At 37.5% G+C, this 13,254-nt stretch overlaps 1 protein-coding gene across 3 annotated transcripts in view; it reads right to left on the bottom strand.

Moving 5' to 3' along the window:
• Positions 1-13,254, bottom strand: part of MOSPD2 (motile sperm domain containing 2) — a 60,532-nt gene that overhangs the window by 36,534 nt on the left and 10,744 nt on the right. For all 3 annotated transcript variants that reach the window (XM_011232500.3, XM_011232499.3, XM_019806076.2), the window contains exon 3: positions 1,237-1,392. In XM_011232500.3, coding sequence (XP_011230802.1) covers positions 1,237-1,392 — 156 coding nt within the window. The remainder of the gene's footprint in view (positions 1-1,236; positions 1,393-13,254) is intronic.

The following is a 13,254-nucleotide window of genomic DNA, read 5'->3' as shown; positions in this document are numbered from 1 at the left end:
TACAAAGGTTGATATCCAGTGGAGTCTAACTCATTTTATAATCTTGGGACAAGTGGAAAATACTTCAAAAAAAAGCTAGATACTTTAGCAGGAGGAACAAAAAATCTGTCCAGTCTCTAGTGAGGACGCAGCAAATGCCAAGGCTATTGTTTCATTCACCAGTAGTTCCCTGGGAACTTTCAAAGATTCTTTATCTTTCTGCACCACCCTGTTACTGCATCTTGGCCATGTGTCACTAGAAACTAGCAATCCCATATAAGAAAAAAAAAACTGTTGAGCTTAAAAGTTCATTCTGTACTTAAAGGATTTATATTTCTTTACTTGATTAATAAATCCTTCAGTTTGTTGAAATGATCTATGGTTTTTACATTTCCAATCAATTTATTTCTTAAATACTCCCCTTTTCATAGATTCTTTCTACAAGTATGAAGACTGGGGAGAGTATCTGCTCTGGATTTATTTGTTGACTTTTTTGTCCTAAGTCTCTAGACTCATTCACTCCAGAGTTTGTAACCCTCAAGGTCAAGGAATCCTTCTTTGTACCTCATCAAAACCAGTAGTTATGCCAGATTCCTCCTGCTAAATTTTCAGAAGAGAGATAATGGGTAACCTTTCCTGTCAAGGGTTCTTCATATACTTGAAGACTATTAAAAACAACAACAACAACAAACCCTTCTAAGATTTAAAACTCCCATTTTGGGGGAAAATGTCAATCTAGAATTGGGTCTTGAAATCAGTAAGTTAAGCAAAGGCTGCCATAGGCATCCACGGGGATAAGCCTGCTTTTTTAGGGACCCCCCAATTATTTAGTAATGCTACAGGGGGCACCTATTAGCACAAGGAACTCTGGGGATAAAGATATAAGGCAACAACTGAAAAACAAAACGAAACTGGAAAACAATATTTTCTCCATATCTCTAGGCCTAGTAGTGACGATGCTGTCTTGCTATTGTTCAATAGTACTGAACTAAACAAGCACAGATTAAGAGACTCTGCTGAGTGAAACAATCTGAATGTAATTCTGCACCCTGGTGATCTGATTTCCCTATGAACGATACTACTTTTAAAACATTAGTAAGACGCTCCTTTCAAAGTGTTAGTGGGTTTTTATAAAACATTATATTTTGGTGTTTAGGATGATTACCAAGAGTATTTGCAAATACACTATTTGATAAATGTAAAACTAACATTTATGCAGGGGACATTATACTGTCAAGGTTAAACTGAACGCCTTACCGTTGACAGACATCTCTTTCCTCCACTGAAAACTCTCATCAAGCATCTTCAGTGTTTCATCGACAATACTATGTCTCCAAAGTAAGTAACTTTCAACCCAGTTATCATCTTGTTGTAGCCTTTCAACATCACGTGGATCATATTTATCTGGCTTATCTGGGGGAAGACAGTAATAAATAGCCAAGTCAGATAAATTTAACACAAATGCTGGGAGAAAAAAGATAGGCAAGACAAAGCTCAGCTACAGAAGATAGCTACTTGAAGGATGCAGTTCAGATGAAAATGCAATGTAAAGGATTGATGGAATTTCTAATTGAGAAGAGAATAAAGTTATCGAAGGATGGCGAGCTTACTTTAAATTAGCCATAGAATTAAAAAAGAACACAGTAAAATATTTTTTAAAAGATTTTTATTTATTCATTTGAAAGACAGAGACAGAGAGAGCACTAGCAGGGGCGAGGAGCAGAGGGAAAGGGAGAAGCAGACTCCCTGCTGAGCTAGGAGTCCCACGACGTGGGACTTGATCCCAGGACCCAGAGATCACGACCTGAGCCAAAGGTAGACACTTAACCATCTGAGCCACCCAGGCGCCCCAAGACCATAGTAAAATATTTTGCATGACCATCTCTATAACTATAAACCAACATCTAGGAAGATTATGTTGCCTGAACTTGAAATCCTTACCCTGGTCAATGAAAAAATGAAGTTTTATATGTAAAGTAAGTTGTACTTAAGAAGACATTTGTTTAGCAATATCATTTTTATTATTTCTTTAAGATTTATTTTTTTTATTTTGGGGGGGGAGGGACAGAGAGAAACTTTAGCAGACTCTGCGCTGAGTGTGGAGCCCAACACAGTGCTCAATCTCACACCCTGACTGAGATCACAACCTGAGCCAAAACCAAGAGTCAGATGTTCAACTGACTGCGCCACCCAGGTGCCCCTGTCAATGTCATTTTAAAAAATGAAATACAAAATAGAAAACTGACCACGTGTGTAGCAGTCAACACTTCCCGTAACTTATTGGAATAACTGTTTCCAAAATAATTTCTTATCTACTTACACACAAACTCTGGTACTTGATATTCCTCCTTCTGCATCTTGCTCTATTTTTCTGTAACTGAACTTGGACTCCTCACAACCACCTCTGCATGTCCAGATTCTACCATTCTGCAAGACTCCTTTCCAACGCTTCCTCTTCCACAAAACTTCCCTGAGCCCCGAAGGAATTCCTTTCCTCCTGTGAACAGCTACAGGACTTTAACTATGCCTTTCTTAAGGCACTTAGCATGTTTTCCCTTTAATCAGAGTTATGGCATATGTGCCCTAACTTCCCATATAGAGACTGTGTGTGAGAGCACAGTCTATAGGTTTTAGGACTTCTTCAAAGCAGGTTATACTAGTGCCAAAGAAAAGGCCTTCAGGATAACTGAATCTGCTCCTTCTCTATTTTTATTTTCTCAGTTAATGGTACCCTCCCAGGGGCCCAAGTGGGAACTTCAGAAAATTCTCTGGCTCCTTCATCACCATTTTTTTTTGCATCCAGTTAGATGCCAAGTTTTATAGATTCTCTACTTCCTCCACCTTATTTCAAGCCATCAGAGATAGCAGCCAAAAGGGCAGGAAAATATAAAGTACAAATATTCTTCATTGAGTCTCCATTTCCTTATCTTTAAACTGCTTTAGATAATCACAGGGTTGTATGAAGATCAGATGAAAATGCATATATGAAAGTACTTGGCAGTTTAAAGCACTATAAAATATAAGATTAGACCATGAATCATGCATTTGTACAGTGTTACCTTGGATATCTGGGCTCTCTTTTTCTAATCTATATGATGACTGATTCTATAGTAGGTAAACCCTGGGAAATGTTTTTTGGCTCTGTTACTCAAAAATTCATCAGTATTCAAAGTACAAATTTTCTTTAATTTATAAACATGAGTTGGGTATAAAACAGTTGATACTGTTTCACATCAGGAGGGCCCCTGAGAGCACCTGTCCCCTGAAGAAGCACCTTCCAGTCTGGCCACCGCACAGCCCTCTTCGCTCCACCAAGACAGTGTTGTCCATGAAGTTACAGGCTGACTTCTTCATTTTCAAGAAAATTTCTGCCAAATGCCAAAGTCTGAATAACCACAGTTTACTTGCCATAAAAAATATGACTAATTCAGCTGGCAACTCAAACATGCTGAAGTGTTTCACGTGTATTGCCCTATTTTGTCACACAGAACATTAAAAGGACATGTAACAAAGGGTCAAGGTTTAATGGAATTTACTGCTTCATCAGGGGCTTTCTAAAATAAAATTGGCTGCTGCTTCTTCTTTTTTTTTTTAAACTGAGAGTGCTCACAATGAGGTCTATAATGACCACTAGCCTTGATTTGGGCTGACAAGCCTGCAGTTCTGCCCATGGCTTCTGTGTAATCAGCTCAAATGTCAACATGATAAAAAAGGCAAAGGGCTTCTTAGCATTATTATGAAAATAGTTTTGACCTCAGAGGCTCCTTGCAGAGTCCTGGGCATCCCACAGCATCCAAACACTAAACTCAGAACCACTTACCTAGAACAATATATGGCAAGTGGTAAAAACTCAATAAATATTAGCCATAGTAAGAAGAATAAACCATGATAGTTGTTACTATCATTATAACCACTGCTGGTATTTCCACTAGGGATACCATAAAGAGATGGTGCCTGTTACCACGAAATGTAAAGTGAACTGCTTTAGGGTAGCTTTTAGGGATGCAGGTCTTTGAAATTAGAAATATCCATTTATATTAAAATGACTAATTATTGTTATTGTCAGGACATGTACTTATATATGAAATGCCTGTTAAACATTCACCCCTATACACATAGACAAGGAAAGAGAGAGCAGGGAAAAGACAGGGAAGGAGAGGATTGGGGAGGAGGTCCTGTGTGGTGGTGGAGAGAGGGAGGCATGAAGAAAGTTGGGGCAGAAGAGGACAGAGAGGAGGACTGAGGGTAGGAGAAGGAGGGGGAGAGAGAGACACACACACACACACAGAGACACAGAGAGAGAAAAAGAGAGTCAACTGAATATTCATGGTGAGGAAAGCTTGGCCAAGTGCAATAAGGGTGCTTATGACAACACAATTTGCTGTTTCCAAGCACAGCCCTCAAGTGTGAGGTGGTTTTCAGACACCCGGTCCTCTGGTTAATCCAGATGTTACAGGAATAAACTAAAGAGGTACACTCAAAAGGTAACTAAAGCTAGCAAACACACATTTGCACACGTACACCTCTGCCCCCTCCCACCTACTCACATCATTTTGAAAAACTTTACTTCTCAATAATTAAAGCATAAAAACGAGGAAGAAATCAGTTGTATACACGGACATGCATGTATATGTCTATATTCTCGTAATACCTTAACCGTACTACTTTCACCTTGCTGCAAACCAGTGAAAACTTCATCGCAAACCAACATTAATCTCAAGTAATGGGTTTTTAAGCCTCAACTCTGCAGTTCTTCCAATTAGCTCAAAGCTCATTTTGGCCACTCCTTTGTAAGAAACCTTAATGGTTCACCTATGGTTCACTGTCTCTTTCCACTATTTATTTCTTATATGAATTTTGCTGTGTAGATTGGTCCTATACTCATATAGTGTATCAACACCAAACTATACTAAAGTTCAGAATTTGGCAGAGAGAGAACTAAAGATAAATGGCACTGGAGATTCGGCTTTCAGACACAGTACTAAATGTTTCCGGGTAAACATGACTTCTCTCTCTCAGCTTTTCATCTCTTTCTCTTCTGTGTGTAAACACACAGAAACACACAAACACAATACACCCTCACTCACTCATATACCCCTTCATACTGTCTCTCACATATACACTCCAAAAATTTTTTTTAAGTTTTGCAGGATAAATACAGTTTTTACTTGTAAAATGGTGAATTTCATTATTTTCTTTTTCTCCCTTGTACTTGTCAGCTGGTGAAATTACCAACAGGTCAGAACTGTATTTTAAAGGTAACGAATATGAAAAAACATCTAGCCAGATTCAGGATATGGGCCAGAGTGATGGAATCAAAAGACCCATGCTAATAACTATGTATAGAGACTGAGCAAATCACGCTAGGCCTGATTTTCTTCTCTGTAAAATGGAGATAAGGTCTGCCTACCCACAGTCTTATGAAGATCAAGAACATTCTGAAAATTTTAAATACTATATAAATGAATTTTCATTAACGTAGGGTAGAATGATATCTATGAATATAAGATTAAATTCTAATTGACCTATTAATCAGCTGAGAAAATCTTAGAAGTATACTGTAGTTATTATAAATGTGCCTAAAATTCAGATATAGGTTGGAAAAAATACAAAAGTATTCTGATAATGAAAACTAGAGAACAGTTCTTAACTAGACAACATAATGATGTTCAAAAGCAGCAAATATACAACTGTCAAACATTATAGTAATTTAAAACCTCCTAAACACTCTTATTTCTCCAGGATTTGAGCACTGATCCACCTAAAGTCCTGTCAGGGCCCTGGAAGAACATCTGTACTGGCTGGACCATTTCTATTGGCTGGACTGTGTTACTGTCAACAATGGGAATCATCAGGCTAAAATAACAAAATATTCCCTAAAGGACATCCTTAAGGGAATGTTAGTAGGCCACAACCTACCCTAAACCCCCACTTTCCTGTGAAGTCATCTGGTGAAAGACTGAGAGGCAGGTGCTCTTTTAAGATGGGATTAAGCCACTAGCCTATAGCAGTGATTCTCAAAACTTCAGCACCTGTCAATCACCAGGAGGGCTTGTTCAGAAAGGGGATTACTGGACCCCACTCCCAGAGTGCTTAATTCATGGACGGGAACCAAGACTCTGCATTTGTAAAAAGTTCCTACAGGATGCTGACTGCTGTTGGTCCAGGGATCACACTTTGAGAACCACCGGTCTATTACAGGTGTTGGAAAACTTTCTGTAAAGGGCTAGATGGTAAATATCTAAAAATTTTAGACCTTGAAGGCCACAGATGGCTGGCGTTGTTGATTTTTTTTTAAGAAATCCTTTAAAAATATAAAAACCATTCTTAGTGCAAGGGCTGTACAAAAAGAAAACTTTGCTGACCTATGAGTTGCTGTAGAGAGGGGAGGTGCTTTTTATTTTAGATGATACAGACCTCCATTTATTTATCCAGGTCTTTCAGTGTTCTTTAGTAACACAATTTTCTTGATAAAAGAAAAAATGCTGCAAATTTCTTCTATTAGATTATGACGCACTTTATAGATATCTGTGTTGCTATATGAGCCAATAATAACAAGAGTGGCAAACTCCATTCCTCTTATTTTCTTTGCCGTACTGGTAACTAGGTTATTTTATATACTGTAGAATTTTAGAAACAATAGTGGAGATCACTGTCTTTCCCTTGACTTTATGGGAGTTATTTTGAAGTTTCACAATGAAACATAACATTTGTTGTAGGTTTTTAGAAGATACACTTAGAGCAAAGAAAGTTTTCCTTGTTTGCATGAAGTTTTGTTTGTTTTACACGAAGCTGAATTATAGCCAGTGTGGTGTCTGTCTTTGTTGAAATAAAAGCTTTTCCTCATTTAATTTTGTTAATGCATATGTATCTCTATTTGCTCAAGAAGTATAGAAAAAAGAAAAAGAAACCAAATACGGTTAGCTAAAGAGAAAAGAGAAGGGACAGAAGAGGCACATGAGATGAAAGATTTCTCGATGTTTACCTTTCTTTGTGGTTTTGATTGTTGAATCGGACCTATTCAGAAATGTCATTGAGAAGCACGTTGTTAATGTGGTAAGTTCCTCTGCTGCATTTTCTGATTATCATCTTTGTGTTCCTGGGACTAGCCAACTGCTTGGGCCTTATTTATGTGCACATCTCTCTGCGACAGGGACAGTGGTAGGGACCTATGGCTGCCGACTCAGTCTCTTTAATGGTCATTGATCTAGTTAGACTTTTTACTTCTCATTGAGACAATGTGAGATGATTTTTCTCTTCTCCATAAAGTTTTCTACTTAATGTAAGTTTTATAACTTACTGTGATAAACCTGGTGACTGTATTCTCTTATGATTTTAAAAATCTCTACCACATCTTTAATTACGTTGGCTTTTTGTTCCTCGCATCTTTGCATTTTCCCTTTGCTCTTAATCAGTCAACATAGGCTTGTCTGTTTCAATAGTCCTTTCAAACAACCAGCTCATGTTTATTATACTGATCTTCCTTCCCAAATCATGAATATCTGCTCCTATTTGTTTCCTTCTACTTTCTCTGTATTTACTCATGTTCATTTTGTAGCTCCTTAAATTGAATCTATAGCTGATTTTTATTTGGGCCTTGTTTTCAAATCAATGAATGTAAGACCATAGATATTCTGTTGTTCAGCTTTAACTCCTTAGTAACTTCCATTGTGATATCCTCTATAACCCATGACTTATTTAGCAGTGTTAAGAATTATGCACAATACAGGGAAGTTGTTAACCCGTGGGTTATTTAGAGGTGTGTTATTTTAGTTTCCTAACATTTGATTTAAGTACCTGTTTGACTTGTTTTTGTTTTTGTTTTTTGGTGCCAAAACCTGGGATTATGACTTCTAATGTAGTTGCTTAATGGTGTGAAAACATGGGTATGATGTAGCTGCTCTGGAATTTCTGAGACTTCCTTTATGACTTAATATGTGGTGAATGTTTGCAAAAGCTCCAAGAGCACAAATATATCTTCTAAAGTATACATATCCTCTATTTGTTGAGCAGAAGGGACTATACAGTCATACATACACATACATATATATCTTTGACCAACTTTGTTTGTTGTGTTAGAATCTAAAATCTTGGGGCACCTGGTCGGCTCAGTCGGTAGAGGATGAGACTCTTGATCTCAGGGTCCTGAGTTTGAACCCCATGTTGGGGGTAGGGTTTACTTAACAAAACAAAATTTTAAGGATCTCTTGCCTGCTTGCTCTGCATATTTCTGAAAGAGGTTTGTTAAAATCATTAAACGTGTTTGTGTATTTCTTTAATTTCTCTCATAATTCTGGGAACTTTTGCTTTATATATGTGAAGGCTATACTGTGAGATGCTTATGTTGTTAGTTCTAAATGTTATACCTTTTCAGGGTTCCATCAATCAACAGTAGAATCCCTTTTTAAATGTACTAATGTTTTTCACCCTAAATATTTTGTCTAACAAAAGTAAAGCCAACACAGTATTACTTTTGGTTAGGACACTTTGTTTTGTACACTTTTTTCCATCTCCTTATCTTCAACCTTTCTACATTAATTTAGGTTAGTGTCTTGTAGGTAGAATGCAATTAAGATTTTAAAAAATCTGCTCCATTAATAAGTACAAATTTGTCTATATTTATGGTACCTTGATAAAGTTGGGATTATTCCAGCTGTCTTACTCTGTGTTTTCTGGTTACTATGCTGCTTTTTTTCTCCTTTCCTGCTTCCTACTGGAGAGATGCTTTTTTTTTTTTTTTAAAGATTTTATTTATTTATTTAACAGAGATGGAGATAGTCGGCAGAGAGGGAACACAAGCAGGGGGAGTGGGAGAGGAAGAAGCAGGCTCATAGCAGAGGAGCCTGATGTGGGGTTCGATCCCATAACGCGGATCACGCCCTGAGCTGAAGGCAGACGCTTAACGACTGCACCACCCAGGCGCCCCGAGAGATGCTTTCTTCATTCACCTTTTCATTCCTCCACTGGCTTGGAAATTAAATATTTTATTTCTGTATCTCAGTGGTTATCATTATTTGAAATACTCACGTTACTAACAAAATCTACAGTTAGTATCTCTACCCTCCTTCTAAATAACACAAGTCCTTCCAATCTCTCTACCTGCTAACAGTGCCACAATTTTTTTTAATATTAACATTAATTTAGATTTTTTTCTTTACTAATTTGCTTACCTATTTCTTTGCTTTTCATTGTTTCTTGATCTTTCTGTCTCCTTCTGGGTTCTGTATACTTATTCGTGAAGTAGTGTAGTAGTTTTTTATTAGATACAGTGAACTTCGCATATTTGAAAAAATTTACCCTCATTTTTAACTAAATATTCTAAATGGGCAGTTATTTCCCTTGGCACTTCCAGGAAATTATTTCACTGTTATCTGGCATTAACTGTTGCTGAGGAGAAATCAAGTATCAGTCTGATTTCCGTTCCTTTGTAGATAATCTGTCACTTCTTTTTGGTGGTTTGATTTTTTTCTTTGTGGTGTTTTCACATTTTCACTATGATATGACTAGGGACTAATTTTTTTTTCCTTCATGATGTTCAAATCTTGTTATGCTTCTTTTTTTAAACTTAAATTCAAGTTAGTTAACATATAGTGTAGTATTGGTTTCAGGACAGGAGTAGAATTTAGTGATTTTTCACTTACGTATAATACCCAATGCTCATCCCAACAAGTGCTCTCCTTAACACCCATCCCCCATTTAGCCCACCCCCCACCCGCCTCCCCTCCAGCAACCCTGTTTGTTCTCTATAGTTAAGAGTCTCTTATGGTTTGCCTCCCTCTCTGTTTTTATCTTATTTTCCCTTCCTTTCCCCTATGTTCATCTGATTTTTTTTTAAGATTTTGTTTATTTATTCATGAGACACAGAGAAAGAGGCAGAGGGAGAAGCAGGCTCCCCATGGAAAAGGGAGTCTGATGCAGGACTTGATCCCAGAATCCTGGGATTATGACCTGAGCTGAAGGCAGATGCTTAACTGACTGAGCTACCCTGGGGCCTCCATCTGTTTGTTTCTGAAATTCCATGTATGAGTGAAATCATATGATATTTGTCTTTCACTGACTTATTTCACTTAACATAATACACTCTAGTTCCAACCACGCTGTTTCAAATGGAGAGTTCATTCTTTTTGATGGCTGAGTAATACTGCATTGTGTGTATTCAAATAATAATTCACTAAATACAAATTGATATCCTAGAAATGACAGTATACTAGTAACAGACTCTTTAAAGTTGTATATTTCACTTAACATTCAGGATGAACATATATGAAGAATAGGTATCAACGACTTAAAGAGATAAGTCAAAAAATATTTGCCAGGCACTGATAAGAGTCATTACTGAGAATAAGATTCACAAATCAGCAGGTCTACCAATCCTCTATCCCATCACCAATTTACCGCTCAAGTCTCCATGTAAAGTTATAATCTTACATGAATGGATAAAGAAGATGTGGTATATATACACAATCAATATATACAGACATCAAAAAAACATGAAATCTTAGCATTTGCAATGTCTAGATGGAACTAGAGGGTATTATGCTAAGCGAAATAAGTCAATCAGAGAAAGGCAACGATATATGATCTCACTCATATATGGAATTTAAGAAACAAAACAAAGGATCATAGGGGAAGGGAGGGAAAAATAAAACAAGACAAAAAAATCAGAGCGGGAGACAAACCATAGGAGACTCTTAATCATAGGAAAGAAACTGAGGGTTGCTGGAGGGAGGTGGGTGGGGGGATGGGGTAACTGGGTGATGGACATTAAGGAGGACATGTGATGTAATGAGCACTGGGTGTTATATAAGACTGGCGAATCACTAATCTCTACCTCTGAAACTAATAATATACTATATGTTAATTAATTGAATTTAAATAAAAAATAAAATAAAATATAAAAAAGTTATAATCTTATATTCTCTATGACAGAGGCTTGGTATTTTGATATGTAAAATAAGGACAAAAATTGATAAAATCTTAAAATCTTTTCCTCTTGCTCTGATCATGACAACTTTAAAAGGTTAACTGTGAGAATGTTAAAGATGGAACCAAATTGAAGAAAATGCAAGTGTCTGTCTACCTATCTTTTAAAGGCTTCCACTACTGGAGGATAACAACTCATTAGCTTTGAGGACTACTTTATGAGCTTAAAATGGAGCTAGGTATTGCAGATGCGAAGATGAATAAAGCCTGAGTGGATCCCTTGGGTGGTTCATAATCTAGAGAGCTTATGTAAAACATTCAATAGTGTAGTTACACTTTAAATGTCATTTTCCTTCTACTCTTCCTCTCCAGAGAGGGCAGTTGATTAAGGACAATCCCTGTTTTATGTACCCTTTACCCACGGAGGTTCCTTCTAGTCACTGCTAACCATCCTGTCCTTGAAATTCTCTCAGAGATCATCCTGGTTCTTCTACTTCTCCCATCACTTTGCCTCCTTCAGCCTAATAAAATGAAGGCACTCGTCAAGGTTAATTGCTTAATGGGGGGGAAAAAGGAAGACAAAAGAAAGACATTAAAGAATAATCTAAAGGTTATACTTAAGATGAAACAGTAATGATCCCAGATGCAAGATGTGAAACTGAAAAAGGGATGGTAAATAAAGATATTAGTAAGTATATGGTAAGTAGAGAAACACTAACATATAAAACAATAATAAATGGGGGAGGGGTGAATATGGAGAATGAGGTTATAACTACACAATGACTACGTTTTTCAGGGAGTAGAAAAGAGGAAACGCTCCTAACTCATTTTATGAAGCCTACATGATCTTGATGTCAAAATTGAAGAAAAATGTAAGAAAGGAAAATTACAGGCTAATTTATGAATATAGATGTACAACTCCTAAACAAAATGTCAGCTAACTGAATACAGCAATGTATTTTAAAAACATGATTAATAGAATCTACCATTAATCTGTTAATACAGATTAAAAAAGAAAAAACAAGTGAACATCTCATCAGATACAATAAATGTGTTCAATAGATGAAGAAAATGCATTTAGTAAAATTCAACCATCAGTCGTGCTGGGAACAAAACAACAAACAAAAACCCAAACTAACAAACCAGAAGTAGAAGGAAACTTCTTCATTTTCATAAAGGATATCTACAGAGATCATACTTGATGGTGACATGTTTGGGGCTATCTTTCTAAGATCAGGAACAAGACAAGTAGGCTTTTCTCACTGCTTCAACTGAACAGTGTTCTGAAGTCCAGCTAGTGTAAAGTAAAAGCATTTAAAGTTGTAAGAATTGGGAATTTAGGAAAAAAACTGTCATTATTTCAAGGTGATATCATGTCTACATAGAAATTCCAAACTAATCTAAAGATAAATTATCAAAATTAATAAGAGGTGGTAAGGTTTTTGAATTCAATATTAATGTAAAAAAAGTCAAATGTACTTTCTGTTAACCACAATCAGAAAATTCTTAAGAGATACCATTTAAACCACACACACACACAAAAAAAAAACCCATGTAAGTACCTGGGAATGAATTTAACAAAAGTGAGTTAACTTTTATGGAGAAAATTATAAATCTTTCAATAAGGTAAAGTTTAGCAAAGATATACCAGGTGTCTGGTTAGGAAGACACAACCCTGATGATGTAAAGCCTCCCAGAATTGGTCCTCTGATTTAACACAATTCCATTCAAAATCCCAACAACAGTTGGTTTTTTGCAGAAACATGATAAGCTGATTCTTTAATTTATATGGAGGAACAACAGGCCAAAAGCCTGAAGAAGTGATTTTCATGGAAGCAGAAACCAAATGGTACATAAAGATATGAAGAAATGCTCAATCTTGCTGGTACTCAAAACAATGCAAGTTAAAACCACAATGAGGGGGAGGAGGTTAAGATGGCAGAGGAGTAGGGGACCCCTTTTTCAGCCGGTCCCCTGAGTTGAGCTGGATAGGTACCAGAACCAGCAGGAACATCCACGGAATCAGCCTGAGACGCAGGAAGATACATCTGGATCTCTACAAATGAACATCTCCAGCGCTGAGTATCGAGGTACGAAGCGGGGAGCCGTGAAACCGCGCACAGATATCGGAAGCTAAACAGAAGGGGGAGGGAGCCGCCGTGTCAGGGCGCCGGGAAGCGGTAGCCACCTGCAAGGGGGAGCGGACAGACCGCGGACCCGCACGCTTGAGACAGCAGGCTGAGAAGGGAGCTCCGGGAGCACACGCGACGGCTGGCGGTTGGCGGGCCACCTGCACGGGGGAGCAGGCGGACTCGCGGACGACACCCGCGAGACAGCAGACTTAGAACGCGA

Source organism: Ailuropoda melanoleuca, chromosome X (genome assembly GCF_002007445.2).
Source record: "Ailuropoda melanoleuca isolate Jingjing chromosome X, ASM200744v2, whole genome shotgun sequence".
Taxonomy (NCBI): domain Eukaryota; kingdom Metazoa; phylum Chordata; class Mammalia; order Carnivora; family Ursidae; genus Ailuropoda; species Ailuropoda melanoleuca.
This window is presented reverse-complemented; position numbering and strand designations above follow the sequence as displayed.